The sequence below is a fragment of the Scyliorhinus canicula genome, chromosome 2 (genome assembly GCF_902713615.1).
Source record: "Scyliorhinus canicula chromosome 2, sScyCan1.1, whole genome shotgun sequence".
Lineage (NCBI taxonomy): Eukaryota > Metazoa > Chordata > Chondrichthyes > Carcharhiniformes > Scyliorhinidae > Scyliorhinus > Scyliorhinus canicula.
The window spans coordinates 145025170-145042089 of record NC_052147.1 but is presented as its reverse complement, the minus strand read 5'-3'; the positions used below and the strand labels follow the sequence as shown (position 1 = coordinate 145042089).

At 47.1% G+C, this 16920-nt stretch overlaps 1 protein-coding gene across 2 annotated transcripts in view; it reads right to left on the bottom strand.

Annotated features, from left to right (window-relative positions):
- Positions 1-16920, bottom strand: part of usp40 (ubiquitin specific peptidase 40) — a 194934-nt gene that overhangs the window by 65883 nt on the left and 112131 nt on the right. For both annotated transcript variants that reach the window (XM_038787466.1, XM_038787473.1), the window contains exons 14-17: positions 14332-14416; positions 13173-13243; positions 8704-9050; positions 4231-4360 (exon numbers count right to left, since the gene is read on the bottom strand). In XM_038787466.1, the coding sequence (XP_038643394.1) occupies positions 4231-4360; positions 8704-9050; positions 13173-13243; positions 14332-14416 (633 nt within the window). The remainder of the gene's footprint in view (positions 1-4230; positions 4361-8703; positions 9051-13172; positions 13244-14331; positions 14417-16920) is intronic.

Here is a 16920-nt window from a genome sequence, read left to right as displayed (position 1 = left end):
GAATTGCAGCTATGGAACTCAAAGTACCATTGATTGCTCCAACACAAAGCTAGTGTACACCCAGGCTGGTTTGAAACACAATGTATGGTATTTTAGCCATGGATGCAGCTGGCAAACCTCAGTGGCAAATGTACAAAGGGGAAAGTCAACCATGTTTCTTTCTTTCAATTCGTTCCCAGTGGACCCTTGGGTGAGAACAGGATCAGGTTCAGCTCTGTTGCAACAAGTCAGCATTCATTTGAGTGAGATACTGGAAGGCAGACAGACCCCTCAGAAAGAGAAAAATAACCATTATTGAGGAACTATGGGCGGTATTCCCCCCTACCTGGTGGGGTGGGGGGTCCCGGCGTAGCGGAGTGGTGTCAACCACTCCGACGTCGGGCCTCCCCAAATGTGCGGAACCCGGGAATTGGTGGGGGCAGGAATTCTACACACCTTTAGGAGCTAGGCCCATGCTGGAGTGTCTCCCGCTCCGCCGACTGTGTCGGGGCTGGCCGAAAGGCCTTCGCCGGTCGGCGTGAGTCCGCGCATGCGCCGGAGCGTCAGTGGCCGCTGACGTCACCACTGGCGCATGCGCGGTGGAGGGGTCTCTTCCGCCTCCGCCATGGTGGAGGCCGTGATGGCGGCGGAAGAAAAAGAGTGTCCCCACAGCACAGGCCCGCCCGCCGATCGGTGGGCCCCGATCGCGGGCCAGGCCACCGTGGGGGCACCCCCCGGGGTCCGATCGCCCCGCGCCCCCCCGGACCCCGGGGCCCGCTTGCACCGCCTGCTCCCGCCGGCACAGGGGTGGTTTAAACCACATCGGCGGGAGAGGCCTGACAGCGGCGGGACTTCGGCCCATCGCGGGCCGGAGAATCGCCGCGGGGGGGCCTGCCGACCAGCGCGGGGGGCCCCAATTCCCGGGTGGCGGAGAATTCCGGCCACGGCGGGGGCGGGATTTACGAAGGCCCCGGGCAATTCCCCAACCCTGCAGGGGGTCGGAGAATTCCACCCTATACTCAAGCACAAGTCTTCTGGGGAGGACCAGAACCATAAAAAATACTTTCAAGTCTCCTAGATTGTCCAGAACATCCAGATCCAATTGGTAAAAAACATGTCAGATTATTCAACTCCATCAGGTACTTTAGCCCTTTTAATTTTCTTGCTGTACAGTCTTTTATTTAAAATATGGATGTCAGCATAGGTATCTACCCAAAACACTGTTTCATAGTTTTCTCCCACTGGAATAGCTGAACAAGAATCTGTTGCACTGTGGAGGTGGGGCGGGTGGAGCGAGAGAGAGAGAGAGAGAGAGAGAGAGAGAGAAAAAAGAAAGAAATAGGAGGTCGAAAGAATGGATGGACAAAGAGTACCACAGACCTGTTTATAATATTGCATTAGATTTGTTGCTTTGGTCCAATATTCATAGACCAAACGGATATGTGTTGATATTTATCTTCACTGCAAGTCCAAACTCTGTGTGCCCATCCTGCTGATATTGCCTGTTTGAATTGTGTATATGACACTCGGCAGCACTAGGAAGGCAAAAAGGGCAACAGAGACCGCAATCTAGCAACTGCACTAGCTGCGAGCACAAATTTCGCAATGGCTGTCAAATCTCGCGAGAGGGTCAAAATAGGATTGCACGAGAGAGATCCTGGTTTCCCACTGGGGACGTGATCAGGTTCACACCTTGATTTCCATGTATTTTAATAAATTAACACGTGCTTACGTGCCGTGGCACCATAACATCTGAAATGCCTTATCCCTCAACCCAGTCAGCATCATGTCACGCCAGCGTGAATCACGACTAGTTTTCAAAAACGAAAACCAGTCATGGTGACCATACCAGGGGAAAAAAGGTAAGTCCAGCCTCTGGGTGGTGAGGGACAAGGCTGGGCAGTGCCTTCTGGAGAGCCCAATTGTGAAAGGCAACGATGCTGGTATTGTGATGGTGGTGGGGGAGGGTGCCTCCATGTTGATTATGTGATTGGGGGATGGCCCAATGTTGGCATTCTGGTGGTGGGGGTAGGTTGGATGCCTCAATGTTGACTATGTAATGATGGTGGTAGTGACAATGCGGTTGAGAGGAGGGGGGGTGCTCCATTGTTGGCATTGTGGTTGGGGGGGGGTTAAAATTTGATTTTTATTTATTGTCACATATACCGAAGTACAGTGAAAAGTATTTGTCTGCGGCCGAGGGAACGTACATAGTACCGACATAGTAGACATAATAGATGCCGTGATGCTGCCATTGTGGCTAGGGGTGGGGCATGCCTCCTTGTTGACTTTGTGCTATGGGGAGGGTTTCCGATGTTGGTGTTGTGGTGGAGGGAGTTCGGAGCGTCACTTCTCGGGATTCCCAAACTTGCTGCCACCTTTTAAAATGCACAAGAGTGTTGTTCACTACGGCGAGAAATGCCGGCTGTGAAGCCTGCGAGCTTCACTCTGGTTTTCTCTGTGCAATTTTGGGAAGTTTCCGTCCAGGTAGTGGGGAGGGAAAGACTCCAGTGAGCAGCAGTTGAAGGAGCTCAGCTAACAGCAACAAATTGGTGAACCAGGTACACAATATTAAAATTAATCTGAGCTGACTACTAGGGATGGGAGCGGAGTGGGAGTTAAATCTTATTGTCTAGAATATTTAGGACATTTGTCCCAATCAGCTCTAATGCTCCACTTAAACTATATCTTCTCATTGCTTATCTAACCATCAGCATAACCCTATCCCTTTTCTTTGATAAGCTTATTTAGCTTCCCCTTAAATGTGTCTAAACTATCGGCATCAACTATTTCCTTTTGTACGGAGTTCCAATTCTCACTACTCACTCAGAAATAAATATCTTCTGAATGAGATAGGGTAGTTTGTTCGATTCAATGTATAGGCCTAGTTTAGCTCAGTTGAGTAGGTTAAAATAGTAGTAACTGTATTATCCAGGTCAGACGACAGAAGGTGTCCCCTTTTGGGGCTTCTGGACTATTCTCCTTCATGACATTTGGTTCCTCTAGGGAGGTAGTATCCTGTTGGCTGCAGGGCATGAGTGGGAGTCTGAGTGCTGTGATTCAGCGTTGTTAGAATCTTTCTTCGGTTTGGGATTAGGCTGAATGGAGGAGTAGGTCGCCTTCCTTCAAGTGGTCATACATATGGACATCCAGACTGTCCTCTTGGGACAGGCTCCCCTGGGGTTATGCTGTTCTGTTCCTGGTATCCTCTTTGTGAGAGTGTACATTGCCAGACCATGTCCCTCTCTTTGGGGTTTCCTTTCTTTATCTGGGTCGGTGAGATGCTGATACAAGCTCTCATTTGTTATAATTAATTCTGGAGGTTTTCGCTTATTTTTTCGGGAGGAGAATTGGATTTCTCCTCTGATTTGGCTGGAGAGGAGTTGAGTCTTGCCAGGGTGTACAAATCCTTGGCTTACTGACTCCTGTATGCGAGAGTGTGCACTGCCAAGCTATGTCTTATGCTGAAGGCATATCCAGTTGCTCACCTTTTTTGTGGATGTCCTTTCATTGCTTGGAGGTCTCGGGCTGTGTTAGGTTCCAGTTGGTTGTATTTTACCCGATAAGGGATGCCATATATTGTGTAGCTCAGTTTTTATTGTTCTGTGGAGGAGGGTGTGCACTATGGTGCCATGTGCTCAGTGCTCATGGCATTACCCTGTTATACTGAGATTCACCATTCTTTCTGGTATCTTTTCATTATCCGTACAAAAGGAGACAGCGACTGCAATGACTGATACCTTGAACCATTTGTCTAAGAGTATTTGCTGGTCTTTTCTGTATGTACATGTGGAATAATGATTACTCTGTACTGTACTAGATTTTGGGGAACTGTTGCATCTTGTGATAAAATGCAAAATTGAAAACCTTTGATAAAAATATTCCTTAAAGAAACAATTCTGGAATACCATACCCATCTGCAAAGCGGGAGAAGCTTCACCACATCGACTGCACAGTGGTTCAAGAAGACAGCCCCACTCCACTTCTCGGGTGACATGGGGTGAGGAATAAATGCTGATCCTAATTACGACAAGAATTGATCATTTTTTACAAATCAGATGCTGTTCTCATGGCAGCAATCCCAAATGGTCCGTCCTCTGTGGAGCCAACAGCTTATTTTCCTAGCTCTAACTGCTGTGATTGTTATGTTGGTGTGCAGTACACATTTTTTGAGGAAGTTTTAAAAAGTTCTCATTGACACTTATAGTGCTCAATATAAGCAGCGCCACCAGCTCACAGAATGCTACATACCGTCTCCATGGTGACCGGAATTGTCACTGTCGCTCCTGCAGTCGGTGCCAATTTCTCACCACAGTAATTCCTAACCTGCAGCCAGCTGCGGTCGGCTATAGTTATTGGCATACCATTGGAAGAGAGGACACTATATGAAGGCAATAAAAAGGACTATTAAAACACGTTAGGACTTATTTTTATAAACACACCGAGAGAAAATCGGCTGCATTTGTTCGTTTTTTTTTTTGCATACTGACTACAATTTGATGAAAATACAAATTTATCCAACTTCCTGTTCTATGTTCAGAGATACCTAAAGCAGCATATTTTCTGTACACTTTTGAATAACACTGAATATTTAACTCCTTTCAAGTTTGGCTACCATCTGTATCCCGTAAAGTACAGTGCAGCCTGTTATATAACGGAGGCTGCAATCATTCATCATGCATTGGTATTGCCCTTTGCAATCCTTTTTATGCTGAGATGCCTCAGTGCAGAAAGCTGAATAGTTTGTACATTTTTAATATAACAGTCATTAGTATTCAGCAGCAAGAACACCAAACTGAAATACAACTTGCTCTATTCTGTTCAAGCAGTGCATGTTAAATCCAATCGCAAACAATCACCTTTTACTGAACCAGTATGGCATTTATATTTCTTACATGTGCCACCTGGGCAATCTACAATCTATCTGGGTCGGACAGCCAAGTTAGCAGTTAAAAGCAATTAGATCAGATATAGATCTACTGTACAGAAGGTGACCATTCTGTCCTGTATACCTGTACTGGATTTGAAAGAGGTTTCAAATTAGCTCTTTCTCTTTCCCCATAGCCTGACAAAATTTTCCTTTTGACTATTTAACCCAAATATCAAGCATACAATCTTCCCATTGGAGATTTAACGACATGGGAAGTTGATTTTCCGTCATCCACCGTCATCCAAAATTTCTGTTGAGAACTGAATCCTCAACTTTCAGCAAAGGGGACAGTGGCAACAACGGAAATATATGAGGAATTCTTTGTTCTTAAAACTGAGTATTGATGCCGGGGCAGGAATCGCGGAGTTCTACGACAGAAGACTGGTGCCGCACCTGGACTGATTCAACAACTGGTAATGGCTAGCACCAGCGCCACATGGAACACAATCGGTTCCAATGAGAAACGGTGTGGATTCACTAGGTTCGCGATTGACACTCAGGAGGCTGACAAGTTGCAGCCACATATACACACTTCACTCCCCACACACACCATCCCAGTCAACAAGATGGCAGCGAGGAGAGCGATACCTCGTTTGAGGGATGGTGAACTTGAAACCCTGCTAGACACCTGTGTGGAGGTAGGTAGCCCGTCTCCACACCCCCCCAATCAAAGCATCCTGTGCACTTTGGCCTTGGCGCAGACGTTGAGCGTCACCTGTGCCTGCCCGGGCTCCATGACCTACCCATCCTCGCCCTCCCCTGCATCAACCTCGTTGGACGAGGTCTAGCTTCCAACTTCCTCCTCCAGCACGTTGTCCCTCTGCTGTGCAATGTTGTGGAGGACACGGCAGGTCGCCATGATGCTGGTGACTCTCCCAGCGCTATACTGGAGGATCCCTCCAGAGTAGTCCAGGCACCTGAACCGCATTTTCAGGATGCCGAAGCACCATTCGATCATGCTGCTGGTCACTGCATGGGCGTCGTTGGAAGTCCCCCTGTCAGTTTGTGGCCTCCAGGAGTAGCCATCTGGGATGGTCACTTTCAGTATATAAAATCGACACTCAGAGCCTAGAGGGAAAAATGGACAATACTAAGCAACAAGCAGGCACAGAGCCTGAATGTATATTTGGAAGGTAGACTGTAGACGGAACCGAAACTCTGGGTCGATTTACATATTGATGGCCCATCTCTGGGAAACAAAGAACGAGTGCTCAGGTAGCCGATACTGTTCCAGACAGTCCAGCGCCACTACCCCAACCAGAAGACACAAACAAAACAAGGCCAACAGCCACTTAGGGCACGCCCGGCCATCAAGGCATCCACCCCTTTATTGGCTTAGATCGATGGCAGTGATCAAGAAGCGGCCCAATTAATTGGGACCAAGTTTAAGGCCTGCCTAAAAGCACGCAAAGCCCCAAGTATAAGAAGGAACCGCCGCCAAAGGTTCAGCCTCTTGGATTTGGCTCTCAAGTGGAGAGACCCTTCCACCAGCACCACAGAAGCAAGCAAGTTCAAGTTCAACGCTCACGACCAGACGGACAACCTTAGCTGTACTCCTGTTACCTCTTCGAACCCAATAGCCTCAGATCCGAACAATGGCCATTGTAACTCTGACCTAAGGGAGCACCTGAAGTTTAGTATAGGCGTTAGTGATATAGTTTAGCCTGCGGTGCTATTGTGCATGAGTAAATCATATAAATAAAGTAGTACTGACTTTGAACTATCTAACGGGTGTATTGGCTCTTTGATCGGTATTCGTTTAAAACCTTGTGACGGTATCAAGAGATACCTGGCGACTCTGAAAGCATACTCATAATTAGGATTAAGAAAGGCGACCTTATTAACTGCCATATTTATAGCAAGTAAACAGAGCAACACAGGTAGGCATCATCAGCCACCACCGCAGCAGATAACCCCAGTGTCCAAGGAGCCAACTCCAGCCGGGAGTGCGCCTCGAAGAGGCCAAGAACCGTTGAGTGTGCCAGCATGAAGGCGACGTGCACACTGCCCGGGTATCGGGCTCAGACATACATGATGTGCATCTGATGGTCACACACCAGCTGCACGTTCATCGAGTGGTGCTTGCAGGGCGACATGCATCTTGGCGATGGTGGCAAACCCCACGGCCAGGGCATCCTGATGGGCTCGGTCCACATTGAAATTAATGTATTGTGCCGACTGGGCATATAGGGCCTCCGTGACGGTGCAGATGCACCTGGCACCAAGCTCTCTGAGATCCCGGACAGGTCCCCATTCAGCAGCTGGAAGAGCCCCGTGACGTAAAATTTCAGGGCGACCTGACGGACACTGGGAGCGGGTGTTCTACCCCATTCCCCTGCAGTGCCAGGTGCACCATGATCTGGCATACATGCCGCACTGTTCCCCTGCTCAGCCGGAGTCTTCGACGGCTTTCCCAGTCCGGCAAGTCCTCAATTAACAGGTGCTGCAGGTACACACGAGGCCTCATGCGGCACCTCCTTTGCACCCCCTCCTCCTTGGACTGTTGGGCTGCCGGTTCTCCATCCTCACCGGCTGACTCCTGTTCCTCCTTGTGCAACACCAGCTCGTACAGTTGCAGTGCATCCCCCAGGGCTGTGGCAACTAGGAGGAAGGCCACCATTGTCTTCCAATATCCATTATCTGCAGGGGGTGAATGGCTGACATGTAACATAGTGCGTACTATGGTCCAACGGGCTACATGGTAGCCCTGGTTGGCACTGCAAACTCTATATCCGCATGAGGCAACACCCCCCCCCCCCACACAGTCCCCGCACCCCTGGCCCCGTCGGTGTCTGGCACCGTGGGTTCTCTGGCCCTCACACCCGTCCCTGGTGCTGGAGGTTCCATCGGCTGGTGTTGTCCTTTCCAGTGGTACGCACAGCAGCCCCCGTCTGGGCTACTGTGGCCGTCGCCCTTGGGCAGACTGCATTATGCCCCGCTTGCAGGTGGTGGAACGTTTGGGTGGAGGGGGCTGAGGTGTTGTGTTGGTGGGGGCATCCACACGGATGGTGTCACTCTGCAGAACCAGGAGCTAAGGTGGGTGGTCAGTGAGGTGGTCTGCGAGATGGCTGTCTTGCAGGCCGCAGCAGTGGCGGTCCATGCCTGGACACCGCCCCAGTATACCGTGGTTGGGGGGGTGTTACCCGGCCCCATGCGCCCCAGAAGCCCACGGTCACGCCTCTCCATGTCCTATCTCCTCTCTCTCCCTCATCAGCCCATCAGTGCCCAATTCCCGATTTTTAAAAGCACAAATGAGCCTCGCCTTCGGGAATTCTCCCCAAATTGAGACAGAGAATGGTAGAGGCCCCGGAAAATACCGGGTCAGGCCCGCTAATGATATGCCAACAGCATTTACTGTACATGCAGAGTGGAACGCATTTACGCCACTGCTGAGGCAACGAAGAACTGTGATCTGGCGTGAAACTAGCGGCCGCCACGATTTCGGCGTCAAAACAGATTCTCTGCCCAATCGCGTTTCCCGATTGCGCCGTTGGTCGATGGAGAAAGCCACCCATAGTGTGTAGCTCTGCACAATGGCTTCACACCAACCGGGAACTAATGTTCCCTCTAAGTTTTCTAAGTGCGCTGAAATTAGGAATGAATCACCCAGGCAACAAATAGGCTGAGAACAAGAAAGAAAAATAAGAGAGAACAATACTAAGAACTGATCACATCTTAACATTCTCATATATCCAAACAAAAATGCGAAGTGGGATAGAAATAGATCTGACAACAATGATGTTTCTTAAGCAGAAGTGAGGCAATCTATGAACAAAAATAAAATGATTTCTCACCTCAGGCGATAACACTTCTGGTCTGTTGCTAATACAGAGTCACCATCTTTCAGCCTTAGATCTGCAAGGCTCTTGTGCATATCTTCAGCATCATATTCAACCCAAGTCGTGGACGCTTTATTTCCCAAGTTCTTTTTGTAATAAACAGTCAGTTCCTCTGGAGAAATCCCTGTGGACAGGGTGAGAGCTTCTCGTACAGAAGCCAACAGTGTGTTCCGAGCAAACACCCTCTGCGTCTCGGTGAACTGCACCATCGCGGTTTCTAATTTGCTATTCATTGTGGGACATAATACTTTAAGAAGCACGGGCTCAAAGTCCTCACCTGCTTGCACCTGCATTCCACAAACCTGCCAACAGAACAGCAGATGTAAGTGACTATACAGAAAAACATCAACTCAGAGGTAAGCAGGCAACAGAACCATTAAGTTGGCGAACTTAACCAAGGAAGAATAAAATGAACAGGTGAGCAGAAAAGCGTGACAGAAAGTAGCAATGGAAATATGCACTGCGGCAAAATATAGCAGGAAGTATTACTTGATTTGTAGATGGATATGCTGGGTTTATTACATACATAAATGTGCACAGATACAAGTCTAGCAGAAGTCCTGTGGTGCAGTGGGAAGCGCACCACTTCTGAGCCAGAAGTTCCAGGTTTAAGTCCCAACCCAAGACTTGATGGGCAAAGAAGATTCGTTCATAATGCAGCCAACAGGCTGAGTATTAACCTGCAAAATCCTTACCACACACCAATGGAAGGTGATGAGAATGACAGAGAATCCTGGTCAGCTATGCTTGATACAAGTGCCCTATTCAAAATATATTCCTCTAATGACAGGCCAGCGATCTGTTGCAGGAAAAAAACTAAGCGAAGAGATGAAAGTCTGCTCATGTTTTCTGGGGGAGGTAACGGCACAGGAGTCCCATAACAGCTTTTACGTGGCGGGATTTCCCCAATCGATTGTCTCCACATTGATGATATAACAGAAATCCCCGCAGAAATATAATTACCAGCCCTTTACGCCTGATAGTCTCCCATGTTAAATTTTCCATCAGGTCACCAATGACGTGCACCTGGCAAGCAGAACCTGCCGGAGGTGCACAGGTGATTACAGCCCATGGGGGGATAATGCCCGGGCAATGCCCTGGAACTTTCCCCCCCGGTATCCAAGCTACCGGGGGGTGGGGGGGTTCTTGTTGGATCCGTCTCTTCCCTTTTTTCCCCCTCAATCAACCCTGCTCTTTTGCTGCCCGAGATGACACTTTGTCACAAAAATGGCAAAATTCCAACCAGAGATTTGCGCACAAAATCTGCTGAGTATTGTATTCTCAGATAGGCTGCCTTTGGATGAGATGTTAAATAGGAGATCCCCGTTTACCTCGAATTAGTGCAAATTACCACACAGCACTAATTGAAGGAGAGCAGTGGAGTTCTTCCAGTGTCCGGAGATACAAATGTAGCCTTCATAGATTTCCAACAAAATATTACCTGGCCATTTGTTACAGTGCTGCATGAGGGACTTTGCTGTGCTCACTTCAAATTGTACATTTCAAAAATATTCCACTGGTCGTGAAGCACTTTGGCATGTCATTAGATTGTGAAAGGTGCTAAATCCAATTTTAAAAATTTCTAGATCAGAGACTACCTGTAAGCAGCACTATGGGACATTTTCCTGCTGGAATGCAAGATTAAAATTTATCACCATCACACGCTGATGGGGTACTATTACAGCATATTATTTTCTGCATTTACCCAACACTGCAACTAGAAGTTATTTTGCATTCTTTTTGACCACGTCAGGACTTCTCAATTCTACTTACTGAATGTGAATGGGCAAAAGGTTTCTCTGTGCTGCAAAAAACACCAACAAACAGCCATTGTAGCTAATAACTCTTAACTTAATTGATAGCAATATCCCTGAAGGAAAGAGTGCACGCCATATCATGGTGACTGAAATTCTACTTGGATGGTTTTCTCAGTAGTTTGGTTTGTAGCCTCTTGAGCGCAAAGAGCATTGTATGCATCAAGTCATCCACTTTCTAAACAGGATCCATATTGTGCAGGCAGGGAGGGTGTTAGGGCCGCTTTGACCAAGCATTTGATTGAGTGCTCCAATATCACTTTGTGGTTCCGTGTCCAACGTCACTTCATAATGCACTTGTGAAACACCTTTGGATGACTTTTATCGTGTTAAAGGCAGCGAATAAATATAAGTGCAGCTGTGTGTGCAGGCGTGTGTCACAGGAATGGAGCACATGCATCCAACTTGCATTGATATAGTGCCTTTAACATAAAAGGGGTTTTACTAATAGGAATAGGAAAATGGATGCCAAAGCAAGGTCACTGGAGCGCTTAGTAAATGGTGGAAAAAGAGGTGTTAAATTTTAGAGAAGAAACTTACAGAGAAGGACTTTGAGGTGGGGTAGAGGATGCAGGGCCAATGCTAGGGTAAAGCAATGGGTGTGCAAGAAATGACAATCTGGGGAAAGGAAGGAAAGAAATAAAGTTGGGGGAGATGCAGAGATATGGTAGGAGGTGCCCTTGAAGGTTTTTACACATGATGGCAGGGGGTAGGGGGACAGTATGTATTAAATGAATATTTTGAACCCGTCTTTACCAAGGAAGTAGATGCTACCCAGGCCATGGTGACAGATCTGGAAATTGTGCCCCTAGAAGGTTTCAGAATAGATGAGGAGGAAGTGTTGAATAGGCTGGCGGTATTGAAAGTTGACAAGGCTTCAAGACCAGATGAGATACATGAAAATGAATGAAATGAATGAAAATCGCTTATTGTCACAAGTAGGCTTCAAATGAAGTTACTGTGTAAAGCCCCTAGTCGCCACATTCCGGCGCCTGTTCGGGGAGGCTGTTACGGGAATCGAACCGTGCTGCTGGCCTGCTTTCAAAGCCAGCGATTTAGCTCTGTGCTAAACAGCCCCTGGTATCCAAAGGCATCCAAAGGTATTGAAGGAAGTGAGAATGGAAACTGCAAGGCGCTGGCCATAATCTTCCAGTCTCCTCTAGACTCAGGGGAGGTGCCAGAGGACTGCAGAACTGCAAATGTTATACCGCTGTTTAAAAAATGTTGGAAGGATAGCCCCAGCAATACAGGTCAGTCAGTTTAACATCAGTAATGTGCAAACTTCTAGAAACAATTATTCGGGATAGAATTAGTAGTCACATGGAAAACCGTGGGTTGATCAGGAAGAGCCAGCATGGGTTTATAAATGGAAATTGTGTTTAACTAACTTGCTGGAGTTTGTTGAGGAGGTAACAGAAAGGGTCGATGAAGGAAATGCCATTGATGTGGTACAAAGACTTTCAGAAGGAGTTCGATACAGTACAGCACAGTAGACTTGTGGGAAAAGTTAAACTCATGGAATAAAAGGGACAGTAGCAACATGGATATAAAGTTAGCTGAAGAATAAAGAGCAGAGAGTAATGGTAAGTGGATATTTTTCAGGCAGGAGGAAGGTTTGTAGTGGTGTTCCACAGGGACCCTTGCTTTTCCCGGTATGTATAGAAATGATATAGCTCTTGGTGTGCAAGGGTGCAAGGGGAAAGTTTCCAGATGATTCAAAACCTGGAAGTATTGTAAACTGTGAGGACAGTGTCAAACTTCAAACGGAAATAGACGAGTTGGCAGAGTGGTCGAAAGGTGGCAGATGACGTCTAATGCGGAGAAGTGTGAGGCGATGCATTTTGGTAGGAAGAACATAGAGAGACAATATAAAATAAAGGGTAAAATTCTTAAAGGAATGCAGGAGCAGAGGGACCTGGGTGTATGTGCGCATTGGCCATTAAAAGTGGTGGGGCAGGTGGAGCGGGCAATTAATAAAGCATACAATATTCTGGGCTTTATTAATAGGGGCATAGAGTACAGGAACAAGGCAGCTTGATACAGAGTGGTGCCCCAAGAACAAGCTACTTAACAAATTGTCTCTCTTCAATGGAAAATTATGCCAATGATCTTTGTGTACTCCAGCTAATTACATAATTACATTCAATTGCTCATAACGAGTGCAGAATAAAATGTTACGTAGTTAATAAACTAGAGTAGCACCAAACTACTCAGCCAAGACTGACAAAATGAAAGTTACCTCTGTCTAAAAGGCTCCTTGTGAAATGTGTTAGAGCTATGCCACCTAAAGGAGAAATCTTCTGCTCAATTCAGTAGTAAACTGACAATCTCAGACAGAGGTCAATGGATGAGTGGCTTGGAAAAATGTCAATGCAACACAAAATACTTCACTGAGGCATGGTACTAGGCCAGAGAAAAACAAGCTTTACTCAGCATAGAAGTGCACTGTGCCTGACCCAGCAGTCAGGCTAAAGCAAAATGCCCAAAATAGAAAATGTGTTGTTTCCCCAGCACTATTAACCCTCACACCCACGTGAGCACAAGACAAAAATCACCAAAATATAAAATGGAAAGATTATACCAATCACAAGTAAATTAATTGTTAATTACCTGGTTACTATTCCATACAAAGAGAATGGCTCCATCTGTAATTCCTAGACTGTGCAAAGAGGTGCGGTCCTCTGGGTTGAGAAGGGAGGAAACTGCAATCAGTACTTATCTAGAAATGTAATTAATCCTCATTAACCACCACATAGTGATAAGGGCAGCAAAGCCAGGACTTGTTCTGTGTTTATTAACGGTGATATTATAAAGGCAACCATTAAAAATAGTTTTTGCCACACAATTTTAAAGTGTGGGGGTCAGTTAATTTAGTTGGCAGAATGACACCAACACAGTGGGTTCAATCCCTGCCCTGGATGTGGTAGCTCATGGAGGTCTGCCTCTTTGCCTTTCCCCATGCTTGATGTGGAGTGGTGCCCCAAGAACAAGCTACTTAATAAATTGTCTCTCTTCAATGGAAAATTATGCCAATGACCTTTGTGGACTCCAGCTAATTACATAATTACATTCAATTGCTCATAACGAGTGCGGAATAAAATGTTAGGTAGTTAATCAACTACAGTAGCACCAAACTACAGTGTATTAAAAAAGCCCGATGTGGCTGCCGGTTCCACCATGAGATGCCACAGCTATTGAGAACTCTTGCGACTGACTGTTTTATTTGTCTTTTATTTGCATCCTGCCATTACTGCCATGCTTTGCTGAAAATCACAGAATTAGAAAGGATATTTTTGGCTCACAGAAAAGTGGAAATGGTAACATGTCTCAACTGAAGAAATTAATACCATGCAATTACAACCCATAAGTACTGAATAAAAGTCTGTCTAGGAACGGTTTGAAGGCTGTAAGAGTAAATATAGCTAGAGATGATGAAATGGTTAACTCTGTGATGAAGGAACAATGGAAATTCCATGCTTTAGAAAGCAACCACTTATTAAATGCAAATTTTTAGGATTGGATGAATATTCGCACATCTCAGTTGCTTAAAATAGGACGGTGTTTTTGCATAACCCAAGGATATTAAATAAATCTGGGAGGGTCATGATGAGGTGAATTATACATGGCCTACTGATTGCATAGGCTCAAAATTACTTCCTCTTTCCTTGTTTTCCTACAGATAACATCAAAGGCAGCTTGTCTTGAAAAGCATGCCTTACCGCCAGCAGAAACAACTCCCAAAACTGCTCTTACATCCATTATTCCTTACCATTGAAGGTCTCATAAAGGTGAAGACCAGCTGGCAATTGCTTGGCAACAGTGATCACCATATCACCCTTCCAGAATTCCAACAGCTGCAAATGAGAAAGTCTTAGTTATGTTATGTACAGATATGTCTGATATTAATTGTTGCCCACAGTACACAGCTCGGTCTGCTTTTAGACAAGACTGACTTATAACAGTTAGTACTGCTATACCTCCGAAGAGGAAGACTCAGTCCACTGCAGCATTCCCTGGCTCAATAGAACATCTGCCAATGCTACTTTTAAACCAGAGGACAAGGGCAGGAAAGAGCAATGCGGTTGCTTATCCCTAATCAATTCTCTTTTCTGTACCACCGTTTTGCTGCCACTGAGCACAAGCCCCCACAAGAACTGACAAAAATTAAAAGTGAAAAAACAGAAAGAGAAAAGAGAACTTGTATTTATCTCACATCTTTCACACCTCAGAATGTCCAAAAGCATTTTCTAACAAAAGTACGTACTGTTGTTGTTGCAATGTGTTGTATGTTGGCTACGACCGGCTAAGCAATGATTGCTGACACATGTGTCTGAACAGCAACTGGTTTATTGGATGAACTATTTACAGATGTATAAAGACTATGGGCGCGATTCTCCGCTCCCCACGCCGGGTGGGAGAATCGCGGGAGGGCTGGGCGACTCACGACACGCCGCTCTGGCACCCCCCGCTCGGAGAATCGCCACTCGCCGTTTTTCACAGCGACCGCCGATTCTCCGGCCCGGATGGGCCGAGCGGCCTGACGTTCCCGAACTGTTCACGCCGGCGGCAACCACGCCTGGTCGCTGCCGTCGTGAACATGGCGCCAAAGGTTCGTTTGTGGCTTGTGGGGGGCGGAGAGGGGAGTGAGCACCACAGCCGTGCTCGGGAGGGGACTGGCCCGTGATCGGTGCCCACCGATCGTCGGGCTGGTGTCTCCAAGGGACGCACTCTTTCCCCTCCGCCGCCCCGCAAGATCAAGCCGCCACGTCTTGCGGGGAAGACGGCAACCGCGGGTTGGAGCCAGCCAACCTGCGCATGTGGGGCTGACGTCACTTAGGCGCCGCTGTCGCGTCATTCTTGGCGCGCCGCCTTGGCACAAGCGTCAAGGCCCGGCGGCCGAGATTAAGGAGCGCCGCTCCTAGCCCCCTGATTGGGGGGGGGAATAGGGTGCGAGGAGCGGCCTCCGAAGCCGTCATGAAACTCGGCCGAGTTCACGACGGCCTTCCCGATGCCGCGCGGGAGTGGAGAATTCCGCCCTATATGTGTTACTCAGTCTAAGCCATGAGCATTCTTTCCTCAATCCTTGGTCATGTGTCTCTTACATCATCATGTGGGTGGTACTGTTTCTCCAGTCCCACACATTAATCCTTTCAACCCTGAACACTATAATACTGTGCAATGTAGGAAACTCAGCAGCTAATTTGCAAACAGGAATCTCCACAAGTCATGATAATGCCAAATAATCTATTTTAGTCCATGTTGGTTAAGGGATAAATATTGGTTAGAATAAAAGAACTCATTGTCAATTGAGCTACAAATGCAACTTGTTATCTAATGTGCTATTAATGATGGCAAACACCACAGCCATTTGAGGCACAAATAACATTGCATGTTTTGTATTCATGCGCACCCTCGTTGAAGATGTCATTTCAGTGCTGGCACTAGGATTTCAGTAAATTGTAAAATGGTAGTTGTATGAAAATGTTATACTATCTCCAACTCAAACATAATAAACAGGCAGAATTATTAAATTTGCTCTTCTAAATCTGGTAGTGGGTGGAGAGAGGATTTTGAGTTGTAAAAGAACAACTGGTTCATCTTTGGCAATGAGATAAATCAAAAGAAAGGAAACAAGAGGAGGCGGAGATGAAAGAGATGATGGGAGGAGCGGCAAGGGGATGAAAATGGTAAGGAGGATGGAACAGAGAGGTGAGGAGAAGGGAAGAGAAGGATTGAGCGAAGGAAGACAAGAAAACAAACAGAAGAGGGAAGATTGAGAGCAGGAAAGAAAGGAAGAGAGGGGAGATGTGCACAAAGACTGTCCCGAGACTTTAAATAAACGAATTAGTCTAAACCATGGCACAGTCACTTTAATGCACTCCAGCCCAACTCAATCCAGGCATGCCCCCCCCCCTCCCCCCCCCCTCCCCCCCCCCCCCCCCCCTTCCCCCCCCCCTCCCCCCCACCCTCAAAGAGTAGTTTCCAACCTTAAACAACTCTGCAAAGGACCAGTGAAGCTCTCCAACCATTCAGATGTATGTGGAGATAAACAATACGGGGCGGTTTCGGCAGCTATGGTATAGGAGGCGTTTAAGGCAGTGGTGAGGGGGCAGTTTATATCGATACGGACACACAGGGAGAAGGCAGAGCGGACGGAGATGGATAGGTTAGTGAAGGAGATTCTCCAGGTAGACCCCGGAGGCAGAGTTGTTGAAGGAGTAGCAGAAGCTGCAGATGGTGTTTGGGTTGATATCTACAGGGAAGGTGGTGGGGCAGTTGAGAAAGGAGAGAGGGGCGGTGTGTAAATATGGGGAGAAGGCTAGTAGTATGCTAGCACACCAGCTAAGGAAGCGGCGAG